This window comes from Heliangelus exortis, chromosome 10, assembly GCF_036169615.1.
Source record: "Heliangelus exortis chromosome 10, bHelExo1.hap1, whole genome shotgun sequence".
Lineage (NCBI taxonomy): Eukaryota > Metazoa > Chordata > Aves > Apodiformes > Trochilidae > Heliangelus > Heliangelus exortis.
The window spans coordinates 14,663,015-14,686,820 of record NC_092431.1 but is presented as its reverse complement, the minus strand read 5'-3'; the positions used below and the strand labels follow the sequence as shown (position 1 = coordinate 14,686,820).

General features: G+C 39.3%; 1 protein-coding gene across 7 annotated transcripts in view; it reads left to right on the top strand.

The window, feature by feature from the left end:
• The first annotated feature begins 309 nt into the window (after positions 1-309).
• Positions 310-23,806, top strand: part of DCLK2 (doublecortin like kinase 2) — a 71,396-nt gene continuing 47,899 nt past the window's right edge. For 5 of the 7 annotated variants that reach the window (XR_011727772.1, XM_071753680.1, XM_071753682.1 and 2 more), the window contains exons 1-2: positions 353-1,416; positions 8,603-8,937. Coding sequence is in view for 5 of the 7 variants with exons in the window: in XM_071753680.1 (XP_071609781.1) it covers positions 1,005-1,416; positions 8,603-8,937 (747 nt within the window). In the remaining 2 variants the exon portion in view is untranslated. Of the gene's footprint in view, positions 1,417-8,602; positions 8,938-23,806 lie in introns of all 7 variants that reach the window. The other 2 variants (XM_071753679.1, XR_011727773.1) reach the window with 2 other exon arrangements.

The window sequence follows — 23,806 nt, the reverse complement described above, 5'->3', positions numbered from 1 at the left end:
CTGAGCCAAACACAGTCCAGGGAAGGGCTAGCAGACAGCTCCCTGTACCCCGGGGCAGGCAGTGGGTCCACGGACTGCTCCTACCAGAGCAGCCGCGGCAGGAACAGAAGCGACCCGGCGGGAAAGCTGCTTTCCCAGAATCATTCCTTTTCTAGAAGAACGCCTTTCCCTTCTCACCCCCTGAGCCCCACCGAGGAGCCGTCGCCGCTGCCGCCCGCTCCGGCCCAGCCCCGGGGCGCCCTCAGCCCCGGTTGCAGCCGCGCCCGCGTCCCCTCAGCTCCGCCCTGTGCCCGCCCTCGCAGCGGCCGCTCCGCCCGCCCGGCTTTGGGCCCAGCAGCAGCCCCACCCGCCTCCCGCTCTCCAGCCGGCACCGCGGGCGGGCGGGCGTCCGGGCTGCGGCTCCCTCCTCCCGCCGGCTCCATTGCGGTTGTTTTCTTTCTGAGGCGAGCGGCAGCAGCAGCGCCCTTGCCCGCCGAGGACTCGGAGGGTTGCGCCGCTCCCCACCCCGACTGCTGGCGGCGCAGGGGTCCCGGTGCCCCCGCGCTGGGATCGGAGCCGAAGCCAGCGGGGAGCTGGCGGCAAAGCCGCTCCGTCCCCACCCCCTCTCTCTCTGGCGGAATCCTCGGAGAAGAGGCTGAGGCACGGCACGGCCTCCTCCGCATTGTGCGAGGCTGCATGGGCACGGCGCGGGGGCGCGGCCGTGGGGCTCCCCCGAGCCTCCCGCCTTTCCCTTCTCTCTCCCTGCCCGGCGTTGCCTGTCGCCGCCGAGCTGAGGCATGAGGGATGCTTTTGTGCGGCCGGAGCAGCGGGTAACGGCGGAGCGAGCGGCAGCTGCGGGGCAGGTCGCACTCCGCGGTCACCCGCAGCCCTCCCGGCGTGGGAGGCCGGCGCGATGCTGAATTAGGCAGCCGGAGCCTTTCCGGGCGCGGGGTCAGGTTTAGCAGTGAGTAGCTGGCCTGGGTCCCAGCGGAGCCCAGAGGGCGGGCGGGCAGACAGGCATCCTCATGGCGAGCAGTCGGAGCATCGAGCTGGAGCACTTCGAGGAGAGGGACAAGAGGCAGCAGCGGGCCGGGCCGCGCCGCGGCGGTACCGGCTCGGGGGGCGCGGGGCCGCGCGGCAATGGGCTGATCCCCAGCCCGGCGCACAGCGCGCACTGCAGCCTCTACCGGACGCGGACCCTGCAGGCGCTCAGCTCGGAGAAGAAGGCCCGGAAAGCCCGATTCTACCGCAACGGGGACAAGTACTTCAAGGGCTTGGTGTATGCTATCTCCCCCGACCGCTTCCGATCCTTCGACGCTCTCCTCGTAGAGCTCACTCGGTCGCTGTCGGACAACGTGAACCTGCCCCAGGGTGTCCGCACTATCTACACCATTGACGGCAGCAAGAAGCTGACCAGCCTGGATGAGCTGCTGGAAGGTGAGTGGGCTCCGGCCGGGGGCGGTTCTGCCCTGGCAGGTGGAGGTCTGGTCCGAGGTGGCATGAGGGGCCTGGTGGTGGTCTGCGGGCTTTCCTTGGGCTGCTCTGATTAAAGCTGGCAGAGATTGCCTTGATGAAAATCGGCAGCCATGGTGCCCCTGGGGCTAATGGACCGGGGCTGCCCGCTGCTCTGAAGTGCGATCGGCTTCGTTTTCCTAGCATGGACCGTCTTCTGCATCCATCCGTTCACCAAGGTGAACGCTGTCTACATGAGCAGGGGTTGACTTTAATGCTAGTGAAGCAGCAGGTACTCGTTTTTATCTTCAAGAGCCGTAGTGAAGTTCTTGGCTACTGTTCAGGCTTTACCACTTGCTGTAGGTTTTGTATAATTCGGTTCTCTAACAGTTACTACGCTGTCACTGGTGCCTGGCTTCTGGCTTAAGCTAGCTGAGAGAAAGCCTCTGCTGTGAAAAGGGATGTTCATACCCTGCCACTTCCTACACGGGTGTGAAGTCCTCCTATTTTCAAATGTGAGCAGAGTCCATATTCATGGAGGGAATTATCAACCTTGTTTGACTTCCAAAAAGCATTTTAGGAAATCAAATGCTTTTCAGCCTTGTCCTTAAGTAGTTTTTGAAAATGGGACTTTTGTGTGGGCCTTGGAAGCCTGAGCAGAGCAGCACTTTACTACTTCTCAAAGTAGAACCAGAAGTACTTTTTTTTTTTTTTTTTTTGAATGAAACAAATGGCTCTTGTTTGTAGGGAATGATAATTACTAGAACAAGGATCAGACTTCTCTGGTATTCTCTTATGATGTCTAAAAATACAGGTTAAACTTTGCATTGCATGATTCAGCCTTTTGAATGTATTAGTTATGTTGGACACACTGTGGTATCCAGAGTCATTTTGCACATGGAGCTTCTCCTCAGGTGTCTAATAAGAAAACCACTGCAGTCTTCTACCTGGTGACTCTATGCAAGGTGTAGCTGATTTGCTTCAATAAAGTATGGTTTGTAGGTCTGCTGATGCCTCCTCCTTTTCAGGTTTTCAGCTGTGTATCACTTAAGCTTTGATTTAGAAACTTTGCTTTTCAAGACAATGCTTAATCACACCTGGAGAAATGAGATGATAACTCTCTTTATATACATATATATATATATATATATCCATCAGTAAAGGTGGTGGCAATCAGGGATCAGTCACTCCACAACATGCAAGGGGAAGGAAGAGGCTACAACATTTGCTGGCTCAGAGGGGTGATGAGTTTATCACTCAAAACAGATACACATTAAAGTGCACTTTATAATAGCACCATAGTGCCTGAGGGGTCTCCCCAACCTATGGCTCTTCCACAGGCAAAGCAGAGGAAATGTGAAATGATTGCAAGGTGAAATGCCAGCTCTGTGATAAAAAATGTGAAATCAATGAAAATTTTTTTTCTGTGATTTGGTGGTTAATATAAGGATAATTAAAAAAAAAAGGCTGGAGTGTGGATGGTAGGGAAAGATGAAGCAAAAGTTGGATAAAACACTAATGACAATTGGAATGACTTTTGAAGTATTGCAGAAGGAATGATCTGAAGATTTTGTGACAGCAGCACAAAGACAAAAAGACTTGTGCAGCCTTACAAATGCAGTGTATACTTACACAACTCTAAATTAATAACTGAAAGTAAAAGCTTATTTTCTGTCCCTTCAAATATTCATTGAAAAAGTAACCTTTGTTACTGCTCTTCACTGGAAGAATAATGTAAAAGAAATGTCACAATTGAAATTTCACTTCCATGCTTTCTCAGTAAAATAAAAGGGGGGGGGGGGAGGGAGAGGGAAAGAGTCCCCATCACTTGGTCATCTATCCATGACCAATATAATGCTCAGAAATGTGAAGAAAATTCTGTAACATCATAGTTGGATTAGTATGCTCTCCAGTTAGCATACAAAAACTTTACCAATGTAAGTCTGATGACCATGTAGAGAAAGGAAACAGGTGGGAAGAAAGCAAACAAGTAGTGAGTACATCATTCCTTGAAATTATCTAAGCTCTTTGCTAGCTGTTTTGAGATGCTGTAAGATGATCTGTTCTCATTTTCCTTATTTCTTGTAGTTCCAGAACAACAAGTTAGAATTTCTGCTCTAGAACTTGAACATAGTGATTTCCTAAAGCTTTAATAGTAGCACCAGGAGTAGTTTTGAATGGTGTTTTGTTGTATTGGTTTTTGATTTTCAGGAAGGAGAATAAAATTAAAGTGCTATTGTGCATGCCAGCTGCAGGCTGAACTTGGTGCCAAATGGACTGGTCTGTTAGACTAGTATCCCAGTCCTTGAACTGGTACATGGAATTGCAGCAGTTCAGCTCCAGTAGTAGCAACTCTGAAGTGAGTAGCAGGTGAATCCTTGCCAAGCCAGCAAGTTCTGCATTAAACTTCCCTCAATTTGTGCTTGTGTGTGTAGCTTTTGGACACTGATGTGTCCCAGTTACAGGCAAGCTCTTAAAGGCCTATTTGTTGTTTATCAGGTAAATATCTGTCATGGATATAAAAGCTGGCAGTATCAAATTCTGGATCAAATAGTCCAGCCTAGCTGAATTGAGTCACTGATGAATGCTTTTTGGGGTTTGGCTGTGTTTGGCAATCTGTTTTGCTGTTTATTGTTTTAAGAGGAAAATAAGGTACAGACACACTGTAGATTTAAAATATTATTGTTACAGGCTGAGTCAGATAAGGTTTATTAGGCAAAAACTGACTCACTCCATTTTAAGCATATTGCTTTTCTTAACAGGATATGACAGTCAGAAAAGCATGCTCTGGTGGACCAGCCTTAATCAAATACCAGTTATATTCCCAGCTCCTGTAGACTAGGAAACATTGTCTTATGAGTTTGACAGTTTTCATTGCATTCTTAGAATGGGAGAAGTGAAGAATATCATTATCATTCAATATCATTATCATTTAATCTGTCTGATCCAGAGGGGACTGGGGACTGAGAATATTCCAACTTTGTTATAGTGCTATTTCAGTTTCACTATGAGACAGTACACTGCTTTTTACTTTTGAATCAGAGATTCCATGTGTAGTTTTATATTTTCCCTTCAGTAGCAAAAATGGAATAATATTTTCATTCTCTACCAAAGTTACCCAAGTGTTTTTCTAAATCTTTCAGTTTCCTTAAAAAATGTAAGCTTCCTGAAGAATCAGACAACAGTGGTAGCAGGAACTGTGTGTGGTTCTTCAGTGCTGAGGTTTGTGTTTTACATTGGTGTCAATCATGCTTTGTCTTGCTACCCTGTGCCTGCATTGTCTTGGTAGTGATGGATATGGAGAATCCTGACTGTTCAGCTCTGCTGCAAATCTGGAAACATTGTGGGTTCTGAAGAGGAAACTGCATGTATATTCTTTTCCTGGCAAGGAAAGTTAGGTTTATTTGGCAAGTGATGGGGAATTCTCTACTTCCCAGGGTAGGAAGCATTGCTTTCTCCTTTGTTCTTTCAACCACACAACTTTATAAAGTCCTTTATAAAATGTCCATGGTTTTGTCTGCACAGCTGAGCAGAGAATGAACAGACACCTGTAAAGGTGTCTTTGGCCAGGGGGTGAGAAGGTTGTGAGCATGGCAGTCCTTGTGGATGGCTAGGACGGAATTAGCACAGGACAGGATCTGCTTGAAAGAAATGGGTTCTGCAACACTAACAATGTTGCACTAAAAGAGTGTATTGGAAGCAAGATATTAAACAACCCAGGTATTTCTTGGTTTAGATCCTTGTTACTGCATGTTACATTTTAATCCTGCTCAAGCACCTGTGATTCTGGTCACTGCATGTTATATCAGGTCAAGAATATCTGTTTTTTTTGTCAGGGCAAGAAGATGGCAGCTCCAAGTAGGCAGTTTGATTTTTGCTTCTTCCAAAAGGGATTATTACCTTCCTGTAGTGAAGCCAAAAACTGTAATGCTTTAGGAAGAGGTAAACAGAGTAAGTTAAGAAGAGAAGGGTAAAAAAGAAGGATAAAAGAAGGATTAAAAATATTTTAATGTTTAAGCATATGCTTTCAAATGTACATTCAAGTCACTGTAGTAGCACAGTCCAGCACCAATGAGGTGTGGATGTGACTGTTGTTGCTGTTTAATTTCCCATCCAAGCGAAACAAAATAATTCCACCATTGTGCATCACCTAGTTTCAGGGACAGCAGAAATGTAATTTACCTCAAAAGAGTCATTTAGATACTGCAGAGGAGGCACCTGGCATTAAATGGGTTTGTGACCAGGTGGACTGAACTGTCTTCTGAAAGCTTTTAATTTGCCTCAGCAGGAGGTTGGACCAGATGACCTCCAGAGGTCTTTTCCAACATCAGCTGTTCTCTGAAAGCTTGTAGGAAGCTGTCATCTGAACCTCTTGACTAAATAAAATCAAAAGAGACCTAGGAGCAAGTAGTCACTTGCTAAAATCTGGGTTGTCACACCAGGTTAAAAAAGTGCATGGGGAACATAAATGTGACTGGGGAAAGATCATGACTTGTACAGGGTTATTGGAAGTGACATGAAAGTAATGGAATAAGAAACTGAGGAGGAAGGAAGTTCTGTGAAAGAAAGGAAGAAGACATCTAAATAACCTAGTCCTTCATAAGAATGTTTTATTTATAGATCAGTCCTTTTATGCATGCTGTAAATACCCTGTTTTGAAAATCTGCTTGGCTTTGTGTTACAGAACACAAAAAGGGTACTGTCCTGTGATTCCTAAAGGGAGAAGGTTAGTAGTCCTGATAACTACTGAGCTGTATGGAGGGAGCAGATTCTGTCACCTTTGAAACTAATGTTCCTCCAAAAGAAGCTAGGGAACATGAGATGGATAGAGCAAATGACCTGGAAACCTGTCCTGTGCTTCACAGAGGAACACACATTGGAGAAGAAAAGAGACTGTTGGTTTTCTTTCTGTAGGGATGTTTTTACCTGTGTCAGCTGAGTCATTTTCTGTTAAGCAGTGTGTTGTTTTAAAATGTGTTGCTTTATGTGACTTTCAGGAGATAGTAGTTAGTGCTTGTTAGCACCTTGCAGAAAGCAAGACAGAAAACCTGGTTCAGAAACTTCTATTTCAAATACCCCGACTCAGGATTTTTTTAACATGCACTTAATTTCTTCCTCATATTATGCACTACACAATGAGCCCACAGCTAGTGGTTAACCTAATGCTAAGGAAAATTATTTTTTTTGTTTGTTTGTTTTGTAGTCTCTGTTTTTAAGGGCCAACAATCTGAATGTTTGTTAAATGCCTAGCACTGGGCTTCAACTCACAAAACTTGTGCTGTAAAAAACTCCAAGTTGTCAGGCAGATGTCCTTCCTTAAAACTGCACACAGCTGTAAGTGATGGATGCTTGTGGTACAAAAGGATAATAATTTTCTGTTCCTGTATGTACCTAAAATCGTACTGAATTTTGGAGAGTTCACATACACCCTACTCTCTGCATTTATCTCTTGAAAGGTCTCCTGTGAGTAACAGCACTGAAGAAACAGCAAACAAGAGCTTTGTAGGTGTGTTTTTAAGTAAGCAAAACAGTATTTAGCAACTGCTGGACTATGGCTGCTTACCACTCAGACTGACCAATGTAATCTTGTTTTTTCTTTTGTCCATTCTCTGTGCTCCTTACCTATGTTTTACTGTTGTGAGGGAATGGTATTACATTTAGACAGCTTTCTGAAACCAGAATCCCTCTACAGTAGGTGTAGATTATTTAGAGGAAGGTAATGTTTCCCTGTTAATAGGCAATATTTCATGTCTTCTAGTTGTTTTTCTAATGTTAGGAAGACACAGAGAATCAGAAGCAAACTTACTCCATTTGTTGATTATATCATGACCCAAAATATCAGCAGATGCTACTCCTTTTAAGTGAGCATATGTTTCATTTGAGAAATTTTTGGTGACAGCAGGATTTTTTTTGTGGAAGAATTGACACTTTTAGATTGTTCTGGGTACTGTCATGAAGCACTGGATGGATGGCACATATGCTCTGTTGAAACTGCAATGCCAACTTATAGGAAAGTTTTATACTTCTGCCAAAACTGCTCTGCAGCCTGGTTAAGCTTTCTGCTGTAGAATAGTTTGGCTGGGTTCAGAGTCCCAGCTGTCACCTGTATCTGTAATTGCTGCATTTTTTCTGCATTATATAGAAAGACAAGGATTGCTTAATGGATCTTTTTTCTTCATTAGTCTATAGGTTACTTCTTTACCTGCAAATCTCAGTGTAATATCAATGATTTCATGACCTGGTCATGAAATCCAGGGAGCTGATTAATGTCAATGCTAATGTTGTGAGCTAAAGACCTGGTATTTCTTCCAGGAATGTAACTGCTGTGCCTGTGCTGGTTTGCTTTAAAATCTTTCAAGACTGTCAATGGAAAGTGGGCCTTCAAACCATGAAATTGACCCAGTTGCAGTCAACAATGTAAATATTTGAAGTATTGCTTATACTCACTTGTGTCAACTTTCTTGCTTATACTCAGTTGTGTCAACTTTCCAGGGACAAAAAAAGAAAGCCCTGTCCTGATCAAATTACCCCTGAAGTTTAGAAGAGGTTTTCTTAGTAATTCAGATGATAGGTGCTAAGGCTAGACACGTAAAGGATCTTGTTCAAGTTAGTGAACAGCCAGTGAAACTAGTGTTAGTGAAACAGCCAGAATTATATATATCTGTGATTTTTAACAGGGAAGTTCTCTTACTTTGTTAACAGTGTTTGGCATCAGTTTGGCTGGCTTAAACCCCAAAGGAATGAAGTGCTGAAGTGCTATAGATTACATTTTTACAAATACTTGTTTTCTGGGAAAGTGTGGAATTTATTAGAAGTGTGTGTTTATACGTTAATTCTAAGCAAATTTAAAATCTGGTCATGTATTAATGCTGAGAGCAAATATTATATGTAATGTCACACCTCTTAGGATTTTACCTATAAAATGTCATGTAAAAAAGAGGTCTTTTGAAACCTTCTGAAATTGCTCCATGAGTGTATTGTTTGGGTGGAGAGCTGTGATAATTTATAGTCCTTCATTTAAAATGGCCTGCAGTTGAAATAGAGGAAAATAACTCCTGAAAAATTTCTTTTTTTTTTCTTCTTTTTTTCTTTTTTTTTTTTTTTTTTTTCTTCAACTGATAAAAAATAGCTGAAACCCTCTGAAGTTATGAAAATGTTATCTTCTTTTCAGGTGAAAGTTATGTTTGTGCATCCAACGAACCCTACCGCAAAGTTGATTACACCAAGAATGTGAATCCAAACTGGTGTGTCAACATCAGGACTGGGTCCACCCGATCCTTGACATCTTTAACATCCACAAAGACTGAAGTGAAGGAGAGTAAAGATTTCATTAAGCCCAAATTAGTGACTGTTATTAGGAGTGGAGTAAAACCCCGGAAAGCTGTGAGAATCCTGCTGAATAAGAAGACTGCTCACTCCTTCGAACAGGTCTTGACTGACATCACAGAAGCCATTAAGTTAGATTCGGGTGTAGTCAAGAGGCTTTGTACACTGGATGGAAAACAGGTAGGAGAACTTGTGTCACCATCTAATAAGTATCAATTAACTTGAGCTTTTTGGGTCTTTTTTTGTTTGGTTTGGTGTTTTTTTTTTGTTTGTTTTATAACCCCATTCCTTTGTTAGTCTATGTGCTTTAACCTGCCTCTGACTAAGGACAGCTTAATGAAAAACCTCTTAAAAAATTTGTATGGAAATATTAATACCTACAAAAAATTAAAATGGTATATAATGCAAAAGAAATCGGCCACTTTGCATTCTTAGTAAAATAAATTTTAAAATCCCAATCTTTTTCGTATACTAACTCCATTGCATTGATAAAGTCCCTATTGATAAAGTAATACTGTTTATGTGAAACTTTTGATAACAAACTTGTTAAAATACATTTTCGGAAGCATGGTAATTTTTTCATACTGCTACACAGTGCTGAGTGGTATATGAAAAATATTGCTGCCTCCTTCCATTTAACTTCTACAGATTGCAATTTAATAAGCAAGAAGACTGAAATGTGTTTTTGAAGGTAGTAACTGACGTGATCTAAGGCCAAGAATTATAGCTGAAATGAATATTTTTGGGGGGAGGTGGTCATATCTTTGCAACTTGCTTTTACTTTTAGTTTTACCCCTGCGAAACCACATTTAATGATGGGTTAATGATGCAGTAGGTCTTTTATTTTCACTTAGAAATCCAAAGGAGTGGCCCACAGAATGTTCTGCTGCACCAGGTAGAAGTATCAGGGATAACACTTGCTGCTGATCAGTGAGGTTACTGGCTCAGCCCTGCATGGAACATGACTGATACTTGGTACTTTCATTTGACATTGAAGTGGAACTTTGACAGCATTGCAACAGTTTCACTTGTGTGCACACAGATGTGGGAATTTTTATTGTCAAACTTATCCTATAGACTACTTAAGCATCTTTTTTGTGTTGATTACACCAAGAATGTGAATCCAAACTGGTGTATCAACATCAGGACTGGGTCCACCCGATCCTTGACATCTTTAACATCCACAAAGACTGAAGTGAAGGAGAGTAAAGATTCTAGAAAATTTATTGGGGAACAAGTGTATTTACTCAGGTTGTCTCCCTGTGAGGTTTGGTGTATCTCTGTGGTTGTGTTCTGTGTGCTGTGGACACAGTTTCTATAAATATAAAACTACTTGAAGATAACTTCATCTGTTCCTTGGTGTTAAACACAGTGAGACAAAGGCATCAGCAACAGTCTTGATTTTCAGTATTTGATTTTTAATGAGATTAGTTAAGAGAGAAACCTTTCTAGAAACAACTGAAAAGTGACTTAGTCATGTTTAATTTAATATATAATAAAATTGCTTTGAGGGTATTTATAATAAAGTAATTAGTCTCTTCTGCCCGTGCAGTCTTGGGTGTCTCGGATAAGGTGATCTTAATCTTTTCAAGCAAGAGTCAGGAAAGCAAAACTGCAAAAACTAGGATTCTCAGTTCAGATTTGCCTCTTCTATTGCATTGCTAACACTGTAGGAACTTGCTGGTCTGCATTGATGGGGAAGATGCAGTAGTGCCTCAGGGATCAATAAAATTAATTAACATTACATCTCTGATCCAGTGCTCGTGTCAGTGTCACCCATGGTGGCTGGTGGCTGTCTTCAGTAATATTTCACCAGAAGATTACTGATTGCTGCACTGCTTTCTCCTGCCCTGCTGTGGTTAAGGCAATAACCAAACCTGGACTGCAGCTGTAGAGGAAAGTATTCTCAAGCAGGATAAGGAAATTCATAGTTCTCACTGCTAGCAGCATGCGAATAGCTGCTCCTTATGGCTGCCTCCCTGTGAAAACTGTCTTAGTAGTAGTAGTGTGTAAAAGTGGAGACTTTCCTTTTATTTGGAAGAGAGGCCTTTTGCTTTGCCATAGACTTTGGGAAGGAGCCTTTGCTTGCACAACTGTGATCTAATTGTGATTTAAGTGGTCATGGGATACAGTGCCTCAGATAGAAGACATATGGCATTGAACACCCTGATAATAAAAGCCTCCTCCTGCTTATCTAGGAGAATAAAGACTTCTGGATTTTTTTGGTCTGTTTTTCTCCAAAGTGAAGGACTGAGCCCAGTTTTGAGCAATAATTTGTTCATTGCTGGTATATGTAGAAGTTGGCACCCAAGGGTTTTGTGGGGTTTGGCAAATAAAGAGTTGCTTTGCTGCCAGTTACCAGTTGGTGGAAAATTCTTAGCCTATTTTCTGTAATATAGTAATTGCTTATTCTTCTAAATCTGCCAGGGAGGCAGATCTTTTATATTTGTTGTAGTGCTGGCAAAGCTTGAAAGGCAACCATTAAAAAAAAAAAGGCATTTTGTAAATGGCTGTGTTCCTGTAAATGTAGCTCTTGTAATTCTCAGGGTTTTTTTGGTTTTTTCCCCCTGCTTCTTCACATTTTTACTCTGAGGAAATGCATATTATTTATTTATTTATTTGGTGAGGAAATAGGCTCAGGTTGTATTTGTATTTGCTGTTTAATATGGAATTTATGCTGAAATTGAGGTGTTTAAACCATGCATACATAAAATTTGTTTCCTTTTGTTAGGAAATGTGTTGCTCTGTTAACTTAAGAGGTGATTTAATTTTCCAGTTGAACTATATAATGTGTAGTAAGAAATTATCATAAAAACAGTAATCTATGAAGAAATTTTTAAAATTTTGAGCAGTACAACAGAAAGTTTGTTCTCAATATACTTTTTATTTAGTCTTTTAGTCTTCATCTTGACTGTAGCAACATCTTGGTTATAGTAGACACTGAGAATAACATCTGTGTCAGATATTTTGCTTGATGATTGTGTATGAACAATTATCTAGCTTTTCATTATAAGATTTTATAACATCTATAATGTTTCCTTTTATCTTAAGTTTCAATATGGAAGCTGTAACTTAGAATATTAGTGCTATTTTTTTCTTATGACATTGATAAAAAGGCTGAAACCTTTCACTTTTAAGCTGTTGAGCAACCAACTTTTTGTAACTCCCAAGACCTTGTGATGGTTTCTATGTGAGAAAAAAATATTCCTGTAAAAGTAGCTAAGCTCTAACCCTGCAGTGCAGGCTTCTGCTGTTCCAGTCTTTGTGCTTCTGACATTGAGGTTTGCCTAATATGTTTGTTTGACCAAAGTGTTTTCCTTACTTGGCTGCATTTTTTCTTTCTATTCTTTGCTCGAATCTGTCACTGTCCTGCTGTGAAGCAAGGACAGTCAGCCTGAAACTTCTCCAGTTGGGAAGTTAACCCGTTGTTATCTTGAGAGAGATGGAAGGTTTCTATCTTGTTCAACAAGCTTCAGTCATCATGAAAAGTAGGGTAGCAACTTACTTCATTGTAAATTACCTGTGGTAATTGTTTAAAGGAATATGAGGTATGGGGAGGTGTGTAAAGGTGTGAGTAACTAGAAAAGAAAGGTATACAGAACTCTGCAGCACATATTATTTGACACACAAAGGAAAAATAAGCTGCACTCCAGGAAGACAGTAACTTTTAAAGCTTACATTTTCTTGCAGCTCATGTATTAATATCCATAACAGAACTGAAAGATGGATGAGCCACCTTTTCTATGCTCCATTCTCAAAATTGTGAGAACATACCACAGATAAGCCTTATTTTAAAGGTAGTTTTGACAGACCACAGGTATGCTGGCAGCTCATTCTGAAGCCAAAACTCCCTAATTTTTTGTTTACTTTTGTAAAGTTTGCATAAAATGTAAATGGGTAACCAGAAAGAACAGATATTACATTTGAAGGGTTCACCAGACTCTTCATGTTCTCCTTTCTATAAGTTCTTATTGTCCAGTGACAGATTTGAAAATTCTTAGTAGAGCTGATAGGTTCTGTAAACTGAATTTTGTGTTTGCTTTGTAGTAGAAATACTAAGGAGACAAATTGGAGCTGTTACCATACCTGTCATAGAGGGCAGTAACCAAAAAAGGGCTGAGCAGAAAGCGTTGTAGAACTGGTATCTCCTGAATCCTTGTTTCAGTTCTTTTGGAACATAAGCTTCAGATCTGAAAATCTCCACTAATGTTAGTGTTTTTACTAGTATCCTAATCTCAGTGAGAGATGACCACTAAGTACTGAGACAAGTTGTTGAACATATGAATTATTCTTATGCTCAGTTTTCCAGCTGTGTATGCAAAGTCATACCTGGATGAGATGATGTTTGCTAGAGCAGGTAAATGGGATCTAACAGTCTGAGATCTCTGAACACTTCATTTGGTTTGAAGCATTTTCTGTCATGAAAGAATCTAGAACTGTGGAAGAGCTGCTGAGCTAGAGATAGAAAAATAAAAATTTGAAGACCAGTTGAGATTAAAATGACCAGGGAGGTTGTGGAGTCCCCTTCTCTGGAGATACTCAAACCCCACCTGGATGCAGTCCTGTGTGATGTGCTCCAGGTGAGCCTGCTTTAGTGAGAGAGTTGGACCAGGTCATGTCTAGAGGCCCCTTCCACCTCTGATGATTCTGTGAGTGCCACAGGGAATTTTTACAGCAGGGTTTACAGCTGGGAAAAAAAATTAACCCAGTGCTAGCAAACCTCTTCCAATACTCGATAAGAAATGTGATTTAGAGGAAGCTGGGCTTGTAGTAGAGGCTGGAATTGTGTCAGAACAACTGCAGAGAGAAGTCTGCCTAGGTGGTGAGGGATACAGATGTTGCAAGCCTGAGGAAAACAAAAGCATCTAAGTGGCCCTAATCTTGAGGAAGTCTGTATGACAGGAAATGAATTCATCCATGGACACTGCTACGTGATGTTTTTGTTCCAGTTTTTAATGGGTGTGCTCAGAACTTCAAGCTGTGGTTATTTATTGCTAGAAGGAAGGAGGAAATAGCATACACAGAGGAGATAATTTTGACCTCCATCCATGGACACAGAAATATTCCCATCTGTAGTTATTTATGGAAGGAAGTTTTATTTGAAACTAACCTGAAATTAACTGTGTCCTGTCAGAGATGCAGGGAATCTGAAAAATGCCCTATATTTGAAAACACAGATCTTTTTCCAGCTACAAATCTTGTCATGGAACACTTACTAAAGCATTTTTATTACATGCAGTGGTACAAAGGCCACAGGCAGATAACATGTGGTTCAGGATTTACCCTAGAAAGTATTTACAATTTTATCACACTTGTCAGAGTATCATATTGTCAGCCAAATTACCATTTTGAAGAAAAAAAAAAAAGTAAAATGGTAAGGATTTTGTTCAAAAGTATCAAAATGATGATGCTTAAGGTGCTACAGAAAAGGCATTAAAAATCCAGAACCTTAAACATCTCATGAGTCATCTCAGAAGAGTGGCAGTCAAGGATATTGCTGAGGAAGCTTTTCAGCTCTGTTGCATATGCAAAAAATAAAGGTTATGCCATGTGAAGTGGCCACAGTCTAGCACTGGAAATCTGACATCTCTGAAACAAAGCTCTTTAGATTTTGGGGCTAGGGAGTGGAGACAGGGAATCCCTGTGTGTGTACAGATAAAACAGAGACTGTACATCTCCTTTCTACCCACAAGCACACGGAATTCTAGCTCAAGGTATGTGATGTGTATGAGTATTGAGAATGTAGTGGCTGGGGTCCCTTTGCTGTGAATTTAATCTTTTCCAGTGAAGGAAGGTTTAGATGTGTACTAAGTAATACCCAGTGCCATCAAACTGATGGGCTGGTGAAATGGGATGTTAGAACAATAGAATATTTAGCAGAAGAAATACAAAATCAGGCTTTGATTTGAAGTCAGCACTTTCCAATTAGAGCATGGCAATTGAAAAAGAAAAAAGCCAAACCTGCTGATATTTTAGCTAAAAGCAAGCATGTGTGTCATGTTAAAAGTGACAGCCAGCTTGCTGGAGCCTTTGTGGGTCTGTTGAGAGGATAAATCCTACTGGGTTTTCAATTTTTGTCTGTGCACACCAAGAGCTGACAGCACTTAATAAAAATGACATGCTGCACAGTGTGGGAAACAATAAATAGTGGTGTCACCAGTGGTAACGTTGTATCTTTGGTGCTGTATGATTACAATAATTTTAGTGCTGGGTTACAGAAATGGGGTGTGTAGCTCTTGGAATAAAAGAGTGGGATGCAGTCATTGTCTGCCATCTGCCATGCTAAAGATGGAATCACATGACTTGGAAGCTAAACCTTGGGAATTTGTTGTGTCCCGCTGAGCCTGGCCATTAACAGATAATTAGTCTGGTAAAAATCTTTTGAATTCATTCTGCAGCTGTCATATGCCAGATTAGGATTCGTGTCACAGGTTCCTCATTACTTTGAGATCTTGAAATTTTTTTTCCCAGTAATTAAATTGCCTTATGTTACTTCAGTAAACAGCTCTCACGTTATCACATTTAAACATGCAAACTTTTCCTTAAGAAGGCTGTTACAGTGTAAAGCTGCTTAGAAACCACATATGAAAGGGTTTCAAGGTTGAATTTTCTCCGTTCCTATTCATAACACAGTCTGAGAAGACATTCTAGTTTTAGGAGTTGTCTTTCATATTGTCACATTGATGGATGTGTTGTAGTAGTTGTTTCTTGGTTGACTGTAATCAGATTGCCAGCATCTCTTTAGTCTATTGAAGCAAAAATACTGAAACCTTAAAATACGACATTTTATTCTAGATTTGTGCCAGTTACTAAGAAAAATGTTGTTCTCTTCCATAGTAAATCAGTTGCAGGAGACATGAAACAGTTTGTCATAGAGAGGAAAGGGAATATTCGGATTTAATGTTTAAAATACTGCCAGATTAATTTGCAATAACCACAGCAGTCTGAAGATTCTGAAGGGAGTTCACTATTGCCCTGGTGAAGTAGCAGCAACACAAGCCAACTTTTAAAAGCAAAGAGCTTCCCAGAATTTAATTGAAACAATGACCCTGTTTATGGCTTGAGGTTGGGAAGCTTTGAGGAGGAATGAATGATACTCAAATGTTTTCACTATAGGCAGTGAAATTCAGTGTTCTTTTAGCCGTTTTCTTGTTTACAGAGTCAACAATCATTTAGTTCTATTGTGCAAATATGCAGTCTATGTAATGTGCTGAGGTATTTATTTTATTCATATTTATTTGGTGTTTTATTTATTGCTACTTGGCACAGAGTATCTCTGCAATCAAGAGAGCTTTTTGAAGAAAGTAAAATGCTCCAAAAGAAAACAAAAAGAACACAGCTTGTAAACCAAATGACAAGTAAGAATTTTGGGCTAGTATGTTTGGCATTTCTTGGCTATGCCTTCCTTATCTTAAACTTCCAACTCAATTAATATTTAATTAGGGAGTTCCAGTCTGGATAAAATTAGCAGAAAATAGACCATTTAGTTAAAAACAGATGGTTGGATAGCAGGAAACCAGAATCTTCTTTAAGGACTTTCCACAGGTGCGGAAACTTTTAATTTTATCTTTTAAAGAAATCAAAGTTGTGGTTCATTTAAATCCAAATGAAATCAAACAAGAGAGAGTCAGAATGTGGAGTTTGATCCTACTTAGAGTATTTGCTTTATTCACTGCATCATTTGCAAGGGACCCAATAATACAGACACTTAGCGTATGCCTACATAGCTGTACAGGCAGACATCTGACACCATCTAGATGTGGTCTGTGTAAACTACAGACCTGGAGGTGGTCTGTGTCTGGTCAGACTGCAGACTGAGTGCCATCATATCTGGTTGCTATCAGACTGGTAGATGTATTCTCACCCAGTCAAGTATATAATGCTTTTTGAAGTAAAAAGTAGCGTTTCTGTTGGGAAGAGAATGAGAACATAATGGTTCATAGTTCACTTGGTCATGGTTTTCTTACCAGACTCGTAGGGGGGTAGCAAAGAAGCAACTGATTTTCCCTTTCTTTTTCTTCTTACTGGCCCTCCTTCCCATGTGTCAGGCAGTTAGGAAATTCTTTTAAAATTTAGTGTCTTTTCCTGTCATGTACTTGCTTTATTACCAAGTTTCAGATTTTTCTTTCTCCTTTTAGTGTGCAGAGTGACTTTGAAGGGTGTTTGCCTGGGCACTGGGTTACCACTCACGTTGACACCGAGTTGTCATGGCTGTATGACTTTTCTAGATTGGCTGTACTAATATTTTTTTATTATTCTATTTCTATGTATTTCTAATTCAAGTATTAATGTGTCTAGCATGTCCTGTGCTATAAACAAAACTATTTTGAGTATTTGTTTGCTATGTTTTCCTAGAACCTGGGGCAGTTTTCAGATCCATTTAGAGCCAAATTATTCTTTCATGCAGTCATGTTACAGTTGGGAATAGTAATCCAGCCAAGGTTTATTAAAAGTTAAGTATTAAGTAGAATCCCTCATATAAGCAGTCCAGCCATAGCAGAAGTAAGCATCCTGTTGAGATACAGGACTGGAGGGGAGAGCACGGCTGAGAATAGAAAATTGTCTATACTGACATTGGCAATCTCACATACTTCATATTCAGAATAGTTCACGAGAATATCCAGTGACCAGATACATTTCTAGTCACAAATCCACCCACAGGAACTACAACAAGTTTAAGATTGCCAATCCATGAAGCTTTGCTATTTCTTTATTACAGACAAAGGGTGGGAAAGATGAAAAATATTCTTTATATCCTTAACTCATACACAGCCAAGTAATTTTAGATGAGCTATTCCAAAATAATGTTAGAAATTGGACAGTATTCTGGCTTTCTGAACAAAGAGAACACACTGATGGATCTGTCATCTGACTCGGAAAACAATCTCTGCAACCAAAATCTATTTACCACAATTGGCTTTATATGAGCATGAGAGAAAATATGGCACAGTGAGAGTTTGTGGTAGACGTAAGTATTCTGGCCAGTTTGTGGCTGGGTTTTTTTGTTTTTTGTTGGTTTTTTTTCCTCAGAAGATGAGCGTGCTAAAACTTCTGTATTGGAATGTATTTGTACTATTTTGTTAATGTATACTTGTATATTTTATATATATTTTATACGTTCTTACTTAAAGCATAAATACAGTAAAATCTGTATTGCAAGCTTGTAAGGTCTAAAAGGATGATGAACAAATGTTGAAATCTGATTTTCAAAGCTCTGTATATTTTCCTTCTTTGTTCTCATACACAAACAAAAAGATTTCCTGAAGTTTTAGTAGAGTGGCTGTTGCTATAGACCATGGATTTGCTGTTACCTCCAGTTCTTGAGGTCTGATGCATGCTTAAGAACACACTTATAGTTCAAGTGCTAATCCTCCTTTACTGCAAGGGATTTGTTCTTGCTTTTGGACTGACAAATCTAACTGGCTGTGTGAGGACATCATCATTGTCTTGTTGCACAGCAGGGAGAAGCCTGTGAGAGAAAGTGCAGTCCAAGATGTAAAAATGTTTGAGGAATTTTTATGGTCTGAGAGGGTTTCAGAAAATCTTTGAATTAGTATACAGATTCCTTGATTTTGATATATCTATACAATTTTATTTCTTTAAGAGCACTGTATCTTTTACACATAATTTCTCCCCACCTCTTACATTCAAATATTTGACTTTAAAAATGTATTTATTATTTTTAAACTTCTTTTTCCTCCAATATACATGCCACTAAATGTACAACATTTTTCATCAGAAGTTTTTTCATCTTCATCTAGGCCCTGTGTAACACAGTATGATTGACACTACACATACATTAATGGAAATAAAAAAGACATAAAAAATACTATTTTGTTTGTTCCAATACAAAGAAAAAGGTATGAACATAAAATTATCAAAATTACACACTACACTACCTCTAAAAATTACTCGGAGTTTAGCACCTTCCCTTCCCTCATCTCATGCTTTCAAGAATTCTCTACACCAGTCCTCAATAAGAAATAAGGTTTATATGGAGTTTTTGGAGGTAAACTCTAGTGTAAGTTATCAAGTATGGGAGAGAGGGTTTATCTGAAAAATCATCCTGATGGCAGTTTTTTAAAAAGCACCTCTAGTTTTAAAGCTAATAAAATATGATTAGCCAAATGTAGGTCACAGCACTTAAAACCTTCAGTCTCTGACCTGACTTAATGTAGTTTTTTTGTGAGAACAAGTAGAAAAGTGATCTACTTTATAAGCCCAATGTTCAGTTGTATCTCTGCATGAAGGGGGAAAAACATTGTGAAGTTGTGTTGGACATCTGAACCGCTGAGGTCAAGGTTTTTTTTTCATTCTTTGCTCATTGCAGAAAAAAAGGTACACCCTTAGAGCCCTTTGGGCTTTTCCTGAGCTACATCTGACTGGGGAGAGAACAGCCAGAGAGCACAGTGCCATTCAGCTCCACTTGGTTTGCTCTAGTTCTCCTTAATCCTCCTTCATCCACTGCATTCCTTGTATAAGTATTGCTAAGTCAAGGTATGCAAGAGCAGATGGCTGGTGGCCAAAAGTTTGCAGAGATTTTTATCAGCTTGGAGCCCAGCGTGCTGGCTGCCAGGATTTAGAGGGACTCCAAACACGTTAATAGCCAGTCCTCCAAGATTTCTACTTCATGCTCATATAGTGAGCAAGATCCTTGTGTCCCATCCTACACATCCTTTTTTTTTATGTTGGAAGGTAGATGCAAGCCTGGTAGTGCCCAAATGCTTATCTGAAATGGAATACTTCAGTTTATTCATCTTGCTTAAATAGGGATCCTGGAATAAGTAAGTAAAGAAGCTTTCATTGCATTAGTCTTGTCACCAGGACCCTCACTTCATGGGCATTGTTGGTTTGTCAGAAGCTTCCCTTAAGAGAGGGAACAGCATAGTCCATGGTACTGTCCCATGGAGAATGTTGCTGACACTACAAACCATTTTCTACTTACTCTTTTGGGCACAGAAGAGAAATTGTAATTAAAAAATATCAGCTGGTAAAGAAAGGAAAATGAGATGCCTACCTGCTTTGGCAGACATCAGGTGTACAGATGCAAATGTTCAGTACACACTGAGGTATATTTTCTGAGCAATTGAAAAACTGAGAATAGGGCTTTGGATATTTCTTCTTAATATGACTCCCCAGTGCTTCATCGCTCTCAAGTTGGCAGCATAGATCTGATATTACTTCCAAATCTTTCAGAGGAGTTTGCCTTTTTGTCTTTTTTTTTTTTTTTTTTTTTTTTTTTCCCTTCATCTGTAGCAGAGTTTATTGGTGAAATTCTCTTGAAATCACATGTACATTGGAGGGAAAATATGCCTGCCTTCTGCCTTGTTTGCCTGACAGTTAAGAAGTGGATCCATCTTTTAAATAAAATCTTTTCCATTTCACAAAGTTTTTCAAAAGTTGCTAGCTTGTATTTCCTCCTTCTCTCTGAAGCCAGTGGGAAATGATACAGTTTCTAGCAATAGGACATTGCTAAAATTGTCTTTGCTCAGAACATAAATGCTTTGTTAGTATTTGTTAATATTGGAGAAGGACAGAGGAGGAAAACTAGGACACAATATTTTCACATTCAGAACCAACTATGGACCTTTGTTAATACAGTTGTACACTAGGTAAGAATGACAAAGCTTCCTCTGTTGTATAGCGGAAAAAAAGGGTTGTGTAAAGTTCAAATTGGCTTGGGACTGAATTAAAAAAAAAACCTATAGTCATGTGCATTATGAGATAATATTAATAACTTCTGTGTAAGTTGAATTTGTTAGGGATGAGACTGAAGTTAGAGGCTGCACTGTTGTTTTTTTGTCTCAGTGTTTAATTTATTCATATATAATTAATCTCAAAATGTTCTGTATGATTCATCCTCCTACCTACTTTTGAGTCATTTGCAGTCTCACTGGCATCCTTAAACTTATTTTTAGCTACGAGAGATGCTGTTTGCATGACACCTGAATGTTTGTGAGAGGCCCTTATCTGTAAACTATCCTCAGCTGGCAGAGAAGAAATTATAACTTATTCTTATACAAGTTCTCTTTTAGCTATAATAGAAAGTGCAGGTTTTCTGTTAAATGCAGTATTAACAAGGAAGCCTTTCTGATAATGTATTACCAAATTTCAGTGAGAAAAGTGACTTTACTAGCAGCGCTTTTTACCATATTTATGCTTGGGTTTGTTTATGTGCAAAATACAAACAAAAATGGTTTTCCAAATTTGTATCCTTAGAACAAGAAGAAATCTTTTTAAATTTATTTTTGCAAAAAGAAAAGAAAATGTTTAAACATGTTTCTTCACTTTTTATATTCTACTAGACTGGATTCTTTGCTGAATAAATCTGGCTGACAGTTCTCAAAATTTGATGTATTGGGTTGTAGTAAAAATCTACAAATCCATGAACACATTCCCAACTGTTTTAAACATTAAATTCTCAGGACAAAACTCCAAGTTAAAAGAAACTAATTTCCTAAAACACCTCATGTTTTCACTAGTGCATATAGGTCTATTTGAAGTATGTAGCACTTGACAAGCTATTAATTTACAAATCTTTATTATAAAACAGCAAATTACTTGTTCTTCATCACTGCATTAGCAGAAACTGCCTTCCTGTAATTCAACTGTGACCCTTCTCCATCATCTTTCTGATAGCATTTGATACACATTTTTTTTACTTATTTTGGTTCTACTATTGTGGTGCATTAAATAGCCCTGAAGTCCATCACGTGTTTTCATTTTGCATGCGTTTCTTGCCTTCTTTTTTCCCTACCATTCCTTCTGTGTTAGCATATTTACAAACCTAAGGAAGGTATGGAAATAAATGCAGCTTTGGGCAAGGTGTTTGAACATATACGCTCCCTCTGTCTGCCATCTTTTTAACTTAAAAGGATTGAGAGAGTCCACAGTTTTTAATTTTATTATTTGTCTGTGCATATTTGGTGTAAATGCTTTACTTAAAGAATGATGTTTGGTTTCTGGTGAGAATACAAAATTTCTACTGAAAGGCAAGGGTAACATGTCAGTAATTCTAAAATTGCACCAAGTATCAATGCTTAGTCTGTATTATAATAGAGTTTCATGACTTTATTCAGGGTGATAATGTGGGCTTTTCAGAAATAATAGCATAATTACTTGACTGAATTTTAACTTGCTCTTTCTCCTCCCTCTCTTGCAATCTTTCCTCCAGTGTGCAATGGTTTTTAGTAAGAAATGGACATTGTGATTTGGAGGTATCAATAGGGGTTTTCATTTTTATAACTAATAGCAAAATGTGAAGTTATAACAAAGTATTGAGTAAATACAAAATGTATTGGCAGAACTGTCAGAAAACCACCATGAATTTTTGGCTGTGGAGGTAATAAAAGTTATTTTTAAAAGCTGTATTGAAACAGTAAGTAATCTTGCAATTTAGTGGAAAGTATTTCTTGATTTGTAATTGATGAAATACTGAAGCTTCAAAACATTCAAGTAAATCTCAGTGGGAAGAGAATTCTGTCAAATGAAGGCATTATTAGCAGTTCTGTCAAGTAAGGGTTGTTTATTTTAGGGATTCTGTTAAATGAAGACTAGGGGTTTTTTTAATTTAATTTAGTTTAGTGGATTAAAGTTTTGGTTTCCTGTGTCTGAGTTTGTCACAAGTTTAGCATTTGTAAAGAATTAGTAACTATGTTTCCCTGGAATTGTGAGGTGGGCATTGGAGGGGTCATTATGAAATCAATTAAATTTGCAGTGTGTCTTTAAAAAAACATTACCTGACTTTTCTAGAAAAAGCTGATGGAGCATCATTTCATTTCATTTCATGTTGACAGGAGAGAAATCCATTTAGAGGATTTCTGCTTTCATTTGCCTTGGTTATAAGGAGTTCACAATGTCACACTGCAAGGGTGGCTTTTACTGCAGTCTTCTTTATTGGAGTGGACTGAAATAAAACCCTTTCAAAGCAGGCATTTCTGTGAAATTTGCAAATCTGGACAGAAAAAGCCAATTTTTACTGTGAAACCTCTGAGCTGGCAGAGGACTGGAATAACTTCTAAAGGGCATGGCTGAGAGGGTGGCACAGTTGGAAACTGAGTAGATACATTTGCATATAGCCTAGGAGGCATTATAATGAATATTATTTATTAACTTTTGTACTTTCTAAAAAGCCATTGAATACCTCATCTCTTTATAAAAATGTTTTAGACTTTTGCTCTTATCATCTGTGATACAACTTTGGAGGGAAATGAAGCATACATATTTTAGTGGATTTTTAACTGATATAATCTTGAATTTTGCTGTTTTTCTGTTCTTGCTGAATCTCACTGCTTTAGCATCTATTTCTTGCAGTAGTAACTTGCTGATGCATAAGGGCAATACTTTAACATTTCTGGGATCTGTGTGTAAACTTAAATTTGGGCTGACAGTTCCTAATTGAACATGAAGCGTATTACACACACTGTGTGTAGGGGGACATTGCACTTCTGTGAATTTTTTAGGTGTTTGAGAGCTATTCTAAGTAATAAAAAATAACTCAGCCACATCAGAGAAAAGAATCTTCCCAGGAGGACAAAGAACTTTCACTGAACTTGTTTTCTGTACTGCAGGCACTTCATACTGCAAGGAGAAAAATCAGCACAGGTCCAGAGAATCTGACCATTGCTCACTTGCAGGCTCTGAGCTGTCATGTGTTGTTTGATCTGGTTTTAAATTAGGTAAAGGACCATAAAAATCAGTTTCAGAATTTAGAATGTAAATTTACATTTAGAATGTAAAAAATTAGAATTTAGAATGTCATTCCAGAATGACAGAGCTCCTCTGCATTCATTAATAGTTCTCACTCCTTTAAATGGTGCCTTTACATTCATGCATATATTTGTATAACAATTTCAAAGCTTTTTTTTTTTTTTTTTTTTTTCTTTCTAGTGAGCAAAGAGTTTTATAATAAAAGATATTGGAACAGCCCCCTTCCCACAAGAGAAAAGCCTGCTGGGGAAATGTCTGTGAAATATTCAGCAGAGGCAGTGTGAACCCTGGCTTCATGGACCTTCATACAGTACGCTAAGCGGCTCTTCCAACATGGTGT